General features: G+C 44.6%; 1 protein-coding gene across 1 annotated transcript in view; it reads right to left on the bottom strand.

Moving 5' to 3' along the window:
• PSAP (prosaposin) overlaps positions 1-8,240 on the bottom strand; it is a 40,684-nt gene extending 32,444 nt beyond the window's left edge. The window contains exon 1 of the mRNA XM_053304737.1: positions 8,085-8,240. Within this exon, the coding sequence (XP_053160712.1) occupies positions 8,085-8,130 (46 nt within the window). The 5' untranslated portion in view covers positions 8,131-8,240. The remainder of the gene's footprint in view (positions 1-8,084) is intronic.
• Positions 8,241-17,607: the final 9,367 nt, after the last annotated feature.

The following is a 17,607-nucleotide window of genomic DNA, read 5'->3' as shown; positions in this document are numbered from 1 at the left end:
TTGTGATCTCTGTTGTAGGGCCGAATTCAGAATAGAGATTTACCTTGTGCCTGATCCTGTGTTTTCTGGACCTAGGCTCTCAAAAGCTATGAGACTCTCCAACATCCGTGGCCAGCTTCCAGTGAGACCAGCCTCGGGTCGTCTCACTCTGAGAGTCTCGACCGCAGCAGGACTCTTGGAGGGAGACTATTCCCTCTGGCTCCTTCACAAGAGCCCGAATGGCAGGCGCGCAGAGGCACCACTCAGGCTCAGCAGCAGGGAACAGGGCTCGCGGAGGGAGAGGATTCCCTCCTTTACAAGAGCCCCGGTGGCCACAGGGAAAGGAGGCGGAGGGTGGGGAGCAGCAGGGAAGGGGGCTGCTTACAAGGTGGGGGAGGGTGGAGGGAAAAGCCATGGGATTTCTGTACACAGTCTTTTAGTCTGTATATGAGGGGGTTTGTCATTTTTGCCTTCATGAACATTAATTTCGTAATGTAGTTCAGCTGCTTTGTTGTTTGTTGATCCCCACATTGAAGAGAAAAGGTTGAACTCTCACAGTAGCATACCATTCTGAATCTCATGGGGCCGTGCATCAAACGAGATACTTGGCAATGGAATTCTCACATTAAACCCATCACAATTTCCTGTAATGGCTGAGGCCAAGCAAGCCTGAGCAGCAGAAAATGGTGCCTTGTGTGTGTCTGTCTGTTTCCTCCCCCCCACTCTTCATCCTTTGCAGCAGCAACAGGAAGAGCAGTAAAACCCTGGCCAACCCTCTCTCTCCCCTATGGGTCCCCACACCTCCTCTGATGTGTCATCATAGAAGACTGATTGTTTTATAGCACTGATCTATTTTCCTAGACAGAAATTAATATACTTTTGGAAGTTGACTTATTAGTTGAATATTAGCTGAACTAGTGATAATGAAATGTTTAATCCAGGCCTACAAATAAGTATATAAAAATATATAAAAGCTTGTATTAAAGTGTAACTTAAAGTATGTATAAAGTGTAATATTCCCTAATGGAATATGAAACTAACAGGAGGCCAGAGTTAAGAGCAAGAAGCCCCCCTCCCAAGAATGTGGGTTGAGGGGCCCACCGAGGCAACAGGTACCAGGAGTGGTCAAGCACAGGCCATTAGTTGAATTCCTTCGCAAGCTGAAAGAGGGTCTGGCTGGTATGAAAAGATACCATAGGGATTAAAGTTGTCAGAAGGCAGGTAGTTAATCATCTTCTCAGGCTCTAGATGACACCTCTGGAATATGTAAGTTTGATAACTAATGGCGTGTATTAATCGCTTTATTGATATGCATGTATGTTTGAAACCTATAAAAACTTACCTGCTGTATAACTCGGCGCGCAGTATCATCCAGATGCGCTCTGATGATACTCGTGCCTTTCATGACATGAAATAAAGCGCTTTCTTTGAGCACGTACCCTTGTTGTTTGACTTCATTCAGTTAAGACAACAAGTATATTGGCGAGAATTGAGTCTAATCCTCTTTGGTTCTGGAAAGACGCCCCATTCTCTATCCAAGTGATAGAAGGATGAACGCAAGTGGCTGAATCAAACAAGAAGGCTAGATTCTAGAGGGATCTTTTCCCCGCAACACTAGTTCCATTTCTTAAAGAGATGTGCTTTTAAAAAATCTTAATACATAAGGGGAAAAACCCATGCAGCCTTCTAATTTCCCTCCCCTGCAATACTTTAATTTTTTAATTTTATATCCATCCCTGTTGGCTTTTAGGCAACAACTAAAGATATCTTTTCAGCCAAGTTTTTTAGCTATTTGGTAGTTTTATGGGTGTTTTAATTTGAACTTTTAATGTTTTAAGTTAAATTACAAGTAACATTTTATTTTATTTTTTTAATTATGTGTGATCCTTCAACAGTGATTCTAGAATAGGTTAAAAAATGTTTTACTGCTTGATGAGGTAGCACTCAATCGATACACATAACATGAAGCATTTGGTGTTGCTTTCTGCTGGTTTTAGCCATCATCCTGCTGCATCTTTGACTGTTTTGGTTAATGTCTTAATTGCTATATATGGTTAATGTGCCTTTCATGCAAAATATTTAATATTTTAAATATTTTCATGTTTTCAGTTAGTGTATATACACTTATAGTTCTTGCTCTGCGCTTGTTTGACACTATTGTTATTTATTATCATTGCATACCACTTTTCAATGGCCTATGTAGGCTTCCCAGCACCAACTGGTGGGCCACTGTGTGAAACAAGATGCTGACTAGATGGGCCTTGGGTCTGATCCAGCAGGGCTGTTCTTATGTTCTGAAAATATTTTTTAAATATCTGTCCAATGTAAACTGATTTCCTATCCCCAAAACCAACTGTCTTTACAGGATAAGAGCAAGAAAGCAAGGATGAATTCGAATTTAAATAAATCTTAGACAACTGGGAATTAATTATTTATGTTTATTTTAATTTAACAAAACAAAACTTAAATTTACTTACTATAACTTAATTTTATTACTTAATACAAAAGTATTATTTTGCTATAGGCCCCTTTTAACTACCAATTACTATTAAAAAAGAAAGCAGATAAAGGAAATTGGCCAGCAGCCTCTTGTAATACAAAATCAAATATATTATATACTTCTTTTTCCTTCCATATTTATGGAGCTTTGTAATGAATAATTCGTTTCAATGTTGATTAATAAGCTGCAGAAGAAGAGGTGGGAGTGGGGAGATAAAATTTTACACACCACACTATGCGCAGCACATTCTTTATTTACGTGTATGTTTGTGAGAGAGAGTGTTTGTGCGCACACTGTCTTGAAACTGCCACCCAGAAGACAAATGTTTCCACTCACTGATGATAAAAATTAGAGGGAACACTGGCTTCCAGCCTGAAGCCTGGGAATATAAAGACCTCTGCTTTACTCCATCTACTCCAGGTCTCTCTCCCACCCACCCCCACACCTTTTTCCTTTTCTTATAAGGTTAAGAGATTATTGGTAGTTTTGATGTATTAGTTATTGCTAACTGTTAAGGCAACACACATACACACTGCCTGTCATTTCTTTGTAAAAAGCATCTATTAAGTAAACATTTGAAAGTCATTTTGTGTCTGTGCTTTCTCATGTCTCTGCCAAGAAATTGCTATATCTCGCTAAAGGACCAGAGGGAGTTCACAGGGGGAACTGTTCCTTTGGCTCTGGGGCACTCTAGAGAACATGCAAACTGGCTGAGAACATTGCATCTGAGAAGCACCTTTTCTCAGAGCAATGTATGGGTTCAAAGTTGAAGACCTGTGACTATGTTCACCAGAACTGAGCAGGTCCATGGACAACAGATCTTGCCACAGTGAAACCGGGCAAGTCTCCACAGAAATTTTAAATTGTTATATCAGAGATCAATTGGACAAGACCTTTTAGTTGAAGGTTTTTTATTTTAGCATCTTTACAATCCGTTTCAGAATAGTTTTCAGCTTCAATAATTTCTAACAAATGCCCCTGTAATTGTTAGATTTCCCAAAGTAACAAGGCTCCTGGATATCTGCCTATTTAAATTGGAGGAAATAAGGCTCCAATCATCATTTTTTTTATTATAAGGTCAGCTCCTCACCCACCCCCCATGTTTACTACATTAAAAATTTAAGAAAAACATGTTATTAGCTATTCAGAGAAAAACCCGTTCTAATCTTTTGCAGCCTGAAACTGAAACTCATCAGAACATGCACACCTTCCAGAAGAGGTGCACACAAAATGCTAGAACAGGTTTTTAATATCTGCTTGCTTGGCTCTGGAATTTAGAAAATCACATCCTGGCAAGTTTTCAGTTTTGAAAAATGAAAGGGTAGTGCATTCTCTTCCAGATACACACAGATAATGGAGAGGAGAGCTGGTCTTGTGGTGACAAGCATGACTTGTCCCCTTAGCTAAGCAGAGTCCACCCTGGTTGCATATGAGTGGGAAACTACATGTGAGCATTGCAAGATATTCCCCTTAGGAGATGGAGCCACTCTGGGAAGAGCAGAAGTTCCAAGTTCCCACCCTGGCAACTCCAAGATAGGGCTGAGAGAGATTCCTGCCTGCAACCTTGGAGAAGCTGCTGCCAGTCTGTGTAGACAATACTGAGCTAGATGGATCAATGGTCTGACTCAGTATATGGCAGCTTCCTACAGTGGTCCCTCTGATTTCCCCCACCCCATCTCTGTGCAGAATGAGTTTTGTTCTGGGTGGCAATATCAAGGCACTGTGTGCACAGATGCATTCAGAGTGGGGTCTTCCTAATTCAACCTGAGTGGGACCTAAAATTAACTGAGCAGACAGAAAATTTGTGAGCATGTGCACACATCTTAGAGGGAACAGTGGCTTCCCATGTATTCTTTCTCCGAACTACCGAATATATATTGCAAATATGTTACATTATACATTAGATAATGTTATTTGTGGCCTAGTAGCTTGTGATGAATTTACAATATGCTACTACCGTGTTTCCCCGAAAATAAGACACTGTCTTATATTTATTTTTCCTCAAGGAGACACACTATGGCTTATTTTCAGGGGATGTCTTATTTTTTATTAAGTGTGGTACAACAATCTACATTTATTCAATTATAGTTAAGTCATCTTCTTCTGGAACATCGTCATAACTCTCCAAACCCGGAAGTCCATCCTGAATTTCTTTTGACTCCATTTCCTTTAGAACCATTGGCCCCAATCTTTCATGTCGAGCAATAGCGCTCTCATTAAATGAGCAGCTCTTATCCATGTAACCTGCTCGGAGTGCATTGGCAACAACACTGTCAGTGATTTTATCCCATGAATTCTTCACCCAGATCACGACCTCTTGCAGGCTAGGTTTCACAAAGTTTCCACGCTGATTTCTTGTCATTCTATTTTCAATGTAGTCGTTAATTTCCATATGCAAATGGTCTTTGAATGGCTTGTTTACTGCAATATCAAGAGTCTGCAGATAGGCAGTCATTGCTGCAGGAATCATTATTTGATCTATTCTTCTCTCTGCAAGGAAGTTCTTCATGTCTTTAGCACGGTGAGTGCTGGCTGAATCCCAGACTAGCAGACCTCTTTGGCCACCTCGCAAAACAAGTGGCAGCATTAAATCAAGCCACCTCCTTATAACTGCTTGTGTGCACCAGGCTTTTTCAGATTCAAGAACATAAATGCCAGAAACACGTTCAATCTTCTCTTTCTTGCCCTTAGTGATGATAACAGGTGTGGCTTTCTTTCCATCCAGACGAATTGCCAAAATACAGGTAACACGTGAACTTTCGTGACCAGTGGAGGGAACGTAGATTGAGGAGGCACCCCTCTGTTCTATTGTCGTTTGGGCTCCTTGACCCATAAACACTGCAGTTTCATCCATAGCAATCATGTTGCAAAGTTGGTATTTAGAAAAGTCGATGCCATCAACAAAGGACTTGAATGCAAGTGCTCACTTAATAACTTCAGCATCTTCCAACTTAAACAGTGTTGTTGATTTTCTGAGAGACAGTTCATATCGCTGAAGGAAGCCATCCAGCCAGTGTTGTGATGCTTTGAATTCTGGGGATATTTCGAATTGTGGTGCCATTGCAAGGGCAAATGCTTGAATATCAGCCCTGCGCACAACCAAAGCCTTTGCTCTCCTGTCAGCAATCCATTCACTGATCATGTCTTCCAGCTCAGGAAATAAAGGCTGCCGACCTGAACCACACTTGCGCTTCTTAGCATTTCCTTTGTCTGCCTGTAGAATGAGGTTATCATATTCTGCCCGCCATTTTTGGACCATTCGGATATCCAACTTCTTCTCTTTGCAGAAAGCCGTAAGATTCTTGCCCTGGGAGTCCTCCACAATTCCTTTCTTGTACTCAACAGAATAACTCTTTCTTTTTGCACTCATCTTGTCTGGGGGTACAGGCTTACCGGTATTTATCAGGGATCCAGTGAGACTGGTGTGTGTGGGGGGTGAGAGAGACCCACAGACTGCTGCTGGTCAGTGTTGGGGAGCAGCAGCTTTACTGGTGTGTGTGTGGGGTGAGAGAGACCCACAGACAGGGGCGTAACGATACCGGTAGGGGTGGCAGGCTGCAAGCTGAGGCATACGGTAGAGGGAAGTACGGTAAAAATCTCCTCAGAAAATCTCCTCCTCAAAAATCTCCCCTCCTCCTGGCGGTGGCGGGCAGCGGCGAGAGTAAGCGCAGCGGTGGCGGGAGGCGGAGAGAGTACGCCGGGAAGCGAAGCCAGGCCAGACAGCAGGCCTCGGCGTCGCTCTGCGCACTCCCGCCTGCCACCGCCGTGCTTACCGTACCTGTACTCTCTCGCGAGGTGGCGAGAGTACCGGTACGGTAAGCACGGCGGTGGCAGGCGGGAGTGCGCAGAGCGACGCCGAGGCCTGCCGTCTGGCCCGGCGTCGCTTCCCGACGTACTCTCGCCGCTGCCCGCCACCGCCAGGAGGAGGGGAGATTTTTGAGGAGGAGATTTTCTGAGGAGATTTTTACCGTACTTCCCTCTACCGTATGCCTCAGCTTGCAGCCTGCCACCCCTACCGGTATCGTTACGCCCCTGTCTGTGGGTCTCTCTCACCCCACACAAACACCAGGGCGATAGGGGAAAAGCTTCAGCAAGTAGCCTGCTACTGAGCCAGGAGAGATCACCACCATGTCTTATTTTCGGGGTATGGCTTATATTGCACAACTGCTTAGAAATCCTGCTACGGCTTATTTTATGGGTATGTCTTATTTTCGGGGAAACACGGTATACACTTTATATACATACAAAACAGCAGTATCTGGGTATGATGTATTTATAGAGCTGCTTTGTGCAGCATTCACTGTTGCTGCCAGAGTACCAACCACACTCCAGAGAAAGCCTTTTCTGCAGTGCCTTGCTCCTGATTCTTAATCATAACAGTGATTAAGAGAAGAGCAGCTTACGTATCTATGGTCAGGGGGAAATTATGAGATTTTATTTCTTCTATGATTGTACATGTACGGAGAACATATTCCAGGAGATCTATCAAAGCAGCAGAGATAGCCTTTAGAAGGGAACACACAGTGCTCACAGACCAATCAGCCATGATAAGCTAAATAAAACCTTCCATGGCCAGAAGCAATGTCTTTCTAAATACCAGACAGTGGGGAGAAACAGAGATGAGAGAAGGACTATCAAATTCATATCCCTGCCTGTAATCTTCCAGAGATATTTGGATGGCTCCTGTAATGAAAAATATTTATACACTTCCAACAGGAGTTCTCAAAGCAGTTTACATAGCAAGACAACAAGAAAGCAGTTCCCTGTCCCTAAAGGGCTCCTAATCTAAGAATTGAGGGACAGAACACTGGGCCATGTTCTAATCCAGCAAGGTAATCCTCAATTTTGAGTTTTTGTTTGGGGGGAGGGGGAGCAAAGAAATCAGCCATTCCTGGCTGTCGGTCATGACACCAAGGGCGACCAGCTCCCTTTTACTGGGGGAAAGGGGCAGCACAGCCACGCCCCAAGGCCAGTAAGCCATGTCACCAAAGCCACCACAAGGCCTCGAGACATCCAGCAGACGCATCTACACCAGTGACTAGCGCTTTTCTCCCCCCGCCCCTCCGGTCCGGCTCGCAGGCTGCGACGTAGTGGCTGGGCGTGTGTGTCCCAAGGGACCGAAACACTTCCCCCGGCCAGGGCAGGGTAGGAGTCGTGCGGAAGGAGAGAGATCGCCTGGAAGCTCAGCATCAGCGCTGCTGATATCCAGGACAAGGAAGCAGACCGGGAAGAGGGGGGCGCCCCCAAAACAGCGACCGACGAGAGAGACGAGGCCAAGCTTTGTCTCCCTCCTTTGACTCGCCTGCTGGGGAGCCAACCCCAAACCCTGCCCCACCCAGAGAGCAACCCAGGCGGGGCTCTGCCCGACAGGGGCGCGAGCCTCTCTCTCCTGCACCCGCCCTGCCCGAGGCCACAGAGATCCTTCCCTCCCGCTCTCCCGCCCGCCCGCCCGCTCGCCGCCATCTCTCCGCCGCAGTGCCTGGAGGGCGCGGAGAGCACCCGCCCGACCCCAGAGCGCCTTCCTGCCCGCTCGCCGCAGCAGCAATGCCGCCGCCCGGGCTTAAGGCAGTTGAGGGGAAGACTTGGCGCGGCTTTGCTCGCTTACCCGCAACCAGCGAGCATAGGAGGCCGAAGACGCTGAAGCACCGCATCTCGTTGTTTTCGCTTTTCTCTCAGGATTCTGCAGTCTGCAATGCGGGAGCATCAGCTGACCCAGCCGCCTATATAACATGCCTCGCGGAGAGGGCAGCTACTGCGCGTGCGCCGGTTGAGCCGGCCCCCAAAATTGCTACTATTGCGCAAGCTCAGAAATACTGGGGGGGGGACTCGCTTCTTCTTTTCCTCCTCTCCTCAAGGCGCTCTCACTGCGCGCATGCGCTCTGCTGTCTGCTCCCTTTCCCCTCGGGTCTGCTGATCCTGATTCATTTTAGGGAGCGGGACATGGAGGAGGAGGATTGTGTGTCAGAAATTGGGTTAAATTGGGGAGTAGGTCCTGCGGCAATGTAGATTAGATTAGGAAGGCGCAGGAATGCTTGCAGCTCAATTGTACGCATGTTTACACCGAAGTTACTGTATTTTATTTTGTCCCAATTTTCTAGGCATTTAATGAATATAAATTAATTAAATTCCTTAGGCGTTTTTCTAATTAAATGGCATTCGAAGCGACATACGATCGTATTATTGTGCGACTTTTATTGAGTTCAGTGGAATTTATTTTTCGGCGACATAGTTTATAGATGCTTAGTGACTAATAAATAGTATTATTACAAGTACAGTAACTCACTGAGTTTAACGAAACTTACTTCCAAGTAGTGCAGTTTCTATGCAAAGGAGATAAGGGCAGCAAAAGTCCACCATCTTACTTTAGGGATTTGGGTTCCCAAAGACGATTAGCTTTTGCTCTGTAAATGCTTGAAGATAGCCCTTGTTAATCTATTGTGTTGCTACAGTTGCGCTATACTAACTTCATCTTGCTACCATTCTGTTTGCAGTATCATGAGTGATCGTATGTAGAAAGAGAGAAAACAGTGTAATATGTATACATCAAAAGTGTTTTTGTTTTTAAAGTTTCAATAGAATGAGCAATTTGGCAACTAGGAAGACTATTTAATTCCTAGATTTCTAAACTGCTATATAATATAGAGGTCTTGGCTATGATCCTAAAAACATAGCTTTGCCTTTTGCTTTTGCTTTTATGCTTCAGTGAGCTGAAACAGGACTCGCTGCAAGTGCTTTTTGTATTATTGTATCTCTAAATCAGGATAAGCCAAACATTTCTACACTATTGGCCAAACATAACATTTATAGTACATCCACAGGCAGAGCTGTTGAGACCTAGAGAGTGTCATCAGCCCTGCTTGGATATCTCTAGAATGATTTGTATTCTCCACATTCTGTCCCCCATCCCACTTCTACACCCTGAGCGAAGTCTAATTTTGCTTCTACATTCTTTAGATATAGAAAGAGAAAGAGGGTTGACTACTGAACTAGATGGAAGATTGTCAATTCGACCAGGGCTGTGTCACCTTTGTTCCTGTAGTCTAAACCTGTGTATACTGGATCAGCAATATATTTTACTACATTACATTCATGTAGTAGGCCCATCCACTTCTATCATCCTTCCATTTTTGTTTTGCTTTTAAACAATGTTTTGATTAAAAAACAAATTATCAAGAGGTTTTAAGCGACAGGCTTGAAAAGCACAGGGGTAGTAAGAAAAAGATAAAGCAGCAGAAGAGCCAGGAGCCATAACCACACCCATCTGCGGCAGTGTGTAGCAATGTTTTTTTCAGTTAAAGCTTCTCTGGCTTCTGTCCCAGATAGAAGGCACAGCAACTTAGGCTTAGAGGCACAGCAACTAAGCCTGGAAGTCACAAGTGTAATCATCACTGCTTTCAGACTGGTCTCTCAGCCTGCTCCTTCAGACTCCCATTAGCTATGAGCTGGAGATGGTGAACTGATATCATTCTGGAACCTCTGCATACTACTTTTGTACAAACCCCAAAGGGCTCATGGAAGGAAGGTGGGTTTTCCATATAGCTTTGCTATGGAAAGTCTCTGCATCTTCCCAGGACCTTGGTATTACTTGGTATTACCATTACTAGCAATGGACAATAAAGGACAAGGCACAACACTGGATGGATCCTCCTTCACTACTGATTCTTCCACTTTCCTGTTCCCACTACCAATATCATACTTACCAGCTTGTTCCTATTTTCCCATTCAGGTGAATAGGAGAATAGGGACATGTTGGCAGGTATGCAATATTTGTGCTAGCTGGCATAGTGGGCAGAGTCTTGATTTGTGTTGGTAACCTTGTGTGATAAACCACTACCACCTCCAGATTCCAGAGAGGGGGCTTTGAGTAAGACATATGCCATATAAGATCCCTTCCTTCATGGGCCCTCAGCCTCTTCCCCGTCATTGCTTCTGGCGGTTGCTCACTAACTGGGAGAGAGATTCTGAGGGTAGGTTCAGATGAAATTGCCCCCTCTCTGCACATGCATTACAAATAATACTTTAAGTAGAGAAGTGGTTTGGCACAGTGGGGAAATGACTTGAATATCAAGTCAGAGGTTGCCAATTCAAATCTCCACTGGTATGTTTCCCAGACCTATATTGGGCAGCAGCGATATAGGAAGGTGCTGAAAGGCATAATCTCATATTGTGTAGGAGGAGGCAATGGTAAACCCCTCCTGTATTCTACCAAAGACAACCACGGGGCTCTGTGGTCGCCAGGACTTGAAACTGACTTGATGGCACACTTTACCTTTAGTGGTTTGGAACTTCCCTGCCTTGTGATTAGGGAAAGGTGTTCTGATGCACTGGAGATGAGAGGGAAAATACATACTGTACATGCTGAGGACATGCATGTCCTAATCACATGTGCAGGGGGCAGTCGGACACATAATGTCAGAACTAGCCCCAAGTCATCTTGGTTTCATTTTAAAAGTGAAGCCATGAAAGAAGCTGCTCCCTCCCTCTGCACCCACCAGGAAAAATAAAGTAGAACCATCCTGTCTCCTCATACCAACAGGTATAATATGGACAGGGCTCAGAGGAGGGTGGTGAGGTTGAGGCAAGGCTGAAGTGACTGAATCACTTTGACATCAAATCAGCCCAATTCAGCCACAGCTACTTTGATTGAGGCAGAAGCAGTGGTCTGGATCTGAATCAAAGTGTTGATGGCCAAATCAATCCAAATAGCTTCTGCATCAAATTGGCCATTTAAGTTTTTCACAATCCCCCTTTCCCGCCCACACCCTCCCATATCTGCAAGCCCTGAGAAGTTTCACCAATCTTTTTCTCTAAGGGAAAGGGGGCAAGATTTTATCAGTTTCCCCCTTTAAAAATAAAAATAATGTTGATGGCAGGGAACAGGCAGTTGCCACAGTGAATAGAGAGGACTGCACTCCCACATGCCTTTCGCTTTACATAGGCACCTTTACATAGACAAAGTGCACCTTTGAACAAGGCTAACCCTTGAATAGCATTGATTAAAACAACCTTTGTATTGTCATGTGGAAGCACTCTCTCTGTGTGAACTGTTGCATGAGTGCATCTTATCCCTAGGTTAAGCACCATTCAGACATGCTGCTCAATGCCATAGACTTGGAAGAGACTTCTCAGGCTCTGACTGAGACGAGGCATAACAAATGGAACTTTTCACAATTGGAAAGTGTATATATATTTAATAAGACAGAAAGGTCACTATTTGTAATGCTATTGTTCCTCTAATTGTAAAGCATGAACATGGCTTCAAAACAATATACCAGCTAAGCAAAAACTGTCATGCCCCATGACTGATTTTTGTCAGCTGACACCCACATGAGACTTTTATATGAAGTCAACTCAGACAGAAGCAGACTCAGATGTAAGGATTTTTAAGGCAGTTAAGCTATTGTGCAATGGATTTTCAAATGATGTATTCAGTTCCTCATACGAGTACCTTATTCAAAACAATTTACATTTGTAAGTCATTCCAGAATTGGTAGTTTTAGAACTGCATCCAGAGCCACAGCTGTGTGATTCAAGGGGCTGAGAATACAGCCCTTTACAGTTTGAAGCCACGGTAGCTGAAGAATGGCCTTTCCTCACAAGAGTCTGCTCTGCATAGGTAAGGAGGCAGAGGTGAACAGACTTTCCATCCTGCTGTTGCTGCTTCTGCTCACTTGAGAGGAGATCCCTGACATACAGACTTTGTTGCCAAATGGGGCTGGCCTTTGGTGGTGGGATTGAGGGCTTGGGGCAGCAGTTAACATTTTAAAGGATTTTGTAGCCTGTGCTGAGACTGCCTCTCTCATTAGTTTGGCTGAGAGGTGTGTCTAGGCCAGGCCTGCACAACATAAGGCCCCGGGGCCAGATTTGGCTCACAGGGACTATTTTACAGGCCCCCAGGTATCCTGCATCCAATACAGGAGCTGGAAACTGCCTTATAGCACCATCCTATGCATGTTTTCTCAGAAATATGTTCCATGGTGTCTTACTCCCATGGAAGCATGCCTAGGATTGCAGCTTGAAAGCAATGGCAATTTAGGGAGAGGAGAGGAGTTGGCATTTATTTGGGGCTGGCTTGCACTCCAGTGGCCCCACTGACTGAGCAGGGACAGGAACTTTTTTGGCCACTATTTCTTGGTTAAAACTATGGGTCCATTGACGGAGGGAATCAATCCACAAGTAACTAATAATATGTTTAATTTTAATGTAATAAATTAATGTAATGTTTAATGTAATAAACAACCCCTGCTAACTTGGCAAAGAGCCACCTTTTAATGTGGTTATTCTCTTTATTTAGCAGGAGGAGAGTAACTGGCCCTATCCACCCCCAGCACAGTACCTCCAGTGACTGTTGATGGTGTCTATCTTATATTTCTTTTTAGAATGTGAGCCCTTTGGGGACAGGGAGCCATCTTATCTTATTTATGTATTATTTCTCTATGTAAACCATCCTGAGCCATTTTTGGAAGGGCGGTATAGAAATCGAATGAATGAATGAATGAATAATAATATGCTAAAAATTGACCTCAGCCACTGCACGCCAAGTTGTGGTTGGTTCTGACCCACAAGGGCATTTGAGCTGTGCAGCCTGCCTGGTCTAGGCCTATCTGGGGATGGAGAGGTGGGGGGCTGTTTCCCCTTCCAGCTGCTCTTTGACCTTGGGGAACAGTGCCAACTACCTACAGAGCCTCACCTTGCTCCTCTGCAATGTCAGGTCAGCCCAAAATAAATCAGGAATTATCCATGATTTGATTATGGATGAGGGAGGTGATCTGGTATGCATTACAGAGACATGGTTGAGAGAGGCTAGTGGCCCAGTTTGGTCCCAGCTTCTCCCTTTGGGATACTCTGTTGTGGAGCAGGTGAGAGGATGTGGGCAGGGAGTTGGAGTGGCTATGGTCTATAAGAATGACATCTTCCTTTCCAGGATTCCTGTTAGAGCACCTGCCTATGTTGAGTGTGTGTACTTGAGCTTTGGGACCAGGGAGATAGATGGGACTTCTGTTGGTGTACCGATCACCCCACCACCCAACAGAATCCCTAACTGAGCTGTGGGGCTGGCATTGGAGATGTCCAAGCTTGTGGTAGTCGGTGAGTTAGGAACATAGGAAGCTGCCATATACTGAGTCAGACCACTGGTCTGTCCAGCTCAGTGTTGTCTACACAGAATGGCAGTGGCGTCTCCAAGGTTGCTGGCAGGAATCTCTCTCAGTCCTATCTTGGAGATGCCAGAGAGGGAACCTGGAACCTAGATGCTCTTCCCAGAGTGGCTCCATACCCTGAGGGGAATATCTTACAGTGCTTAGCTAAGGGGACAAGTCATGCTTGCTACCACAAGACCAGCTCTCTAAATTGAGCCCAAAGTGGACTTCAATGTCCACTTTGGGACTGAGTTGTTAGGTGAAGCTTGGGAGTTCATAGCAACATGACAACTATGGGCCTTTCCCAAGTGGTCTCAGGACCAACACATGATGTGGGTCACACGTTCAATTCCCCCCCCCCTTTGATCAGGGAGGTGTTCTGTGGGTGGGGACTCTAACGAATTCCTTATTGTCATAGACAGACCACCACCTGGTGAAGGTTTGACTTGCAGCTGCTAGTCACCTCTATGGTGTGAAGGGTCTATTAGGATGGTCCGCCCAAGGAGACTATTGGATCCAATAGGATTCCAAGAATCCTTGGTGGGTTTTAAGGTTGGTTTTGCCAGTGACCTCATTGATGCCCTGGTGGAGAACTGGAATAATGAGCTCACTAGGGTAATAGACATGATTGCTCCTAAGCGTCTTATCAGACCTGCTTAGTTCCATGGTATACAAAAGAACTGCAGGAGCTGAAGCAGTTAGGTAGACAACTAGAGCACAAGTGGAGAAGGACTTGCCTCGAATCCGGTTGAAGACCTTTGCTCTGGCAATATGTGTGGCAATGAAGCAATTCTTTGCTGCACATATAGGTTCATGTCCAGTGGAAATGTCGAAAGTGATGAGAGGACTTATATGGACCTCCTCTGCCCCAGCTTTGGAAACATTAGTTAGCTGCTATGAGGTGGTGTGTGTTTTTTTTGCCTTTTAAATTTTATTGACTTTTACAATAGCTTTACATTCAAATTACATGCATTTATTTAATTAAGTAAATATTGAATTCCCGCTTACCTATCTGCATGGTTCACGTTAACTATACATATCAACCATTGCTATAATAATTCAAAACATAGATACTCCACATTACTACTCGATTTTACCCAACCCAACCTGCTGTTATTACTCTATTTCAAACCCTGCTGAAAAGTCCGTATTAGAAAAATAGTTCTTTAAGTAAAGTAAAAAATGGTTCCCAATCTTCTTTGAAACATTCCAAATTTTCGTCCCTTATAATTGCTGTAAGCTTTGCCATCTCAGCATATTCCAAAATTTTTATCAACCAGTCTTCTTTTGAGGTCATTTTAGTGTCTTTCCATTTCTGCGCATATACTATCCTAGCCGCCGTGGTTGCATACATAAAAAATGTTAAATTTCTTCTGGAAAACTCTCCTTGAGTTATTTCTAGCAGGAAGGATTCTGGCCTCTTAGGAAATGTCATTTTAACAATTTTCTTCAACTCATTATATATCATATCCGGGGCAACCCGGAGAGACCATATTATGCCTTTTTTGAAACAGCTGCACTGGCTGCCGATACGTTTCCGAGCAAAATACAAAGTGCTGGTTATTACCTTTAAAGCCCTGAACGGCTTAGGTCCAGGTTACCTTAGAGAGCGCCTTCTTTGGTTTGATCCCCAGCGCACGCTAAGATCATCTGAGGAGGTCCAGCTCCAGTTGCCACCAGGTCATCTGGTGGTGACCCAGAGGTGGGCCTTCTCTGTAGCCGCTCCTGGACTGTGGAAAGCGCTCCCTGCAGACATCCGTAATTTGAATTCTTTATTGGAATTTAGGAGAGCCCTAAAGACCTGCCTGTTTGGCCTGGCCTTCTAGTGCCCTTAAATTGTTTTAAAGGGTCTTTGATGTTTGTGAACCGCCCTGAGCTATTTTGTAAGGGCAGTCTAAAAATCGAACAAATAAATAAATATCCCAAAAAGCCTTTGCCTTCCCACATGACCACCACATATGGAAAAAAAGCCCCTTCACACTGTCCACATTTCCAATATTTGTTTGAAACATTTTTATACATTAATGCTAATTTTTTTGGTGTCAGATACCACCTATACATCATCTTATAATAATTTTCTTTTAAAGTATAACATGCAGTAAACTTTAAATCAGTTTTCCATAATTTTTCCCAAGCAGCCATATCTATATTATGACCCACATCTTGAGCCCATTTTATCATAGTCGTTTTAACCACTTCATCTCTTGTCTCCTCCAAAAGCAACAACTTATACATCTTAGAGACTAATCTTTCGTCATTTTCACACAGCTCCTTCTCGAATCTCGACATTTGATCCACAAATCCAACTTTAAGATCCTTTTTATAAATTTCATTTAGCTGATGGTACTGAAACCAATTGCTAACCAAATACAGTGGTATCCAGGTCGGCTCAAATATAAGCAATTTTGTCTACAAAAAATCCATTCAAAACCTCATGGCAGCAGTAGCTGCTATGAGGTTTTGAATTGATTCTTTGTAGACCTGGGCATGGCCTGGGCCGCCGAGCGCCTGAACAAGTTCTCTGCTCGTCATTTCAGGCAGTGTCAGCTGCCTGAGGACGTTTTTCCCTTTCTCTCCCTCCAGAGAGGGAGAGGAAAGGAAAAACATTCTGTGGGGCAGTCGGAGCTGCCTGAAATAATTGGCAAAGTGTTCGCCCGGGCTCTCGGCGACCCCAGCGTGGGAGGGGGGAGTTCGCTCTGGACTCCTATGGAGCCCAAGCCATGCCCCCGTGCACATGATGTCACACGCATGGGCATATTGGAGGGGGCCGCCGAGCAGGGCTGAACACAGGCCGCTGCTCAGCTGGCTCTGCGCCTGCTTGGAAGGCTTTAAAGTTGGTTCTGCTGGAGATTCTGTCGATGCCCTGGTTCAGACTTGGAATAATTAACTTACTAGGGCAGTAGACATCATTGCCCCTAAGCACCTTCTCCAACACACTTCTAAATTAGCCCCTTGGTATACAGAAGAATTAGAGGAGCTGAAGCAGCAAGGTAGACAGCAAGAGCGCAAGTGGAGAAAGACTTGGTTCTAATCCAACAGATTACAACACACAGCCCATTTGAAGATCTATGCCAGTGATTCTCAAACTTGGGTCCTCAGGTGTTATTGGACTTCAACTCCCATAATCCCCAACCAAAGGCCACTGAGGCTGGGGATTATGGGAGTTGAAGTCCAATAACACCTGAGGACCAAAGTTTGAGAATCCCTGATCTATGCTCTAGCAATATGTGTAGCAAAGAAGCAGTTCTTTTCTGCCCACATGGCTTCTGCAAGCTCACATCCAGTGGAGTTGTCTAGGGTTGTGAGAGGGCTAGTACATGCCCCTCCTCCCTTGACTGATATTTTTACCCATTGTGACTTTTTAATTATTTTTGTGCAGATAAAAATCTCATATTTGAGCTGAACTAGACTCTACACTGCAGAGTCGATTGTGGAGGTGACCAGCAGCTCCTCTTGTATGGTTAAATTGCATCAATTTCAGTTTGTGACTCCCAAGTACATGGACAAGCTGCTTCAGACACTTTGCCTTACCTGCCTCTTGATCCTTGCCCAACATGGCTTATATGATCGAGCAGGGAGGTTATTGGAGAGGGTCTTGTTAAGATCATTAATGTTTCTCTGAGGGAGGGCATAATGCCTCCTTGTCTCAAGGAGGCAATATTAGACCACTGTTGAAGAAACCTGCATTTGATCCCTCAGAATTAGGCACTTATAGACCTGTCCCCAATCTCCCATCAGCAAAGTGATTGAGAGGATAATGGCGTCTCTGCTATAGGAAGTCTTGGAAGAAGCAGATTATCTGGACCCATTTCAAACTGGTTTTGGTGTAGGCTATGGGGTTGAGAAGGCCTTGGTTGGCCTGTTGGATGATCTCCAATTAGGAATCAACAGGGGGAGCGTGACTCTGTTGATCCTTTTGGATCACTTGGCAGCTTTAGATACCATTGACCATGGTATCTTTCTGGAGCGCCTGAGGGGGTTGCGAATGGG

The sequence above is a fragment of the Hemicordylus capensis genome, chromosome 3, assembly GCF_027244095.1.
Source record: "Hemicordylus capensis ecotype Gifberg chromosome 3, rHemCap1.1.pri, whole genome shotgun sequence".
Taxonomy (NCBI): Eukaryota; Metazoa; Chordata; class Lepidosauria; order Squamata; family Cordylidae; genus Hemicordylus; species Hemicordylus capensis.
This window is presented reverse-complemented; position numbering and strand designations above follow the sequence as displayed.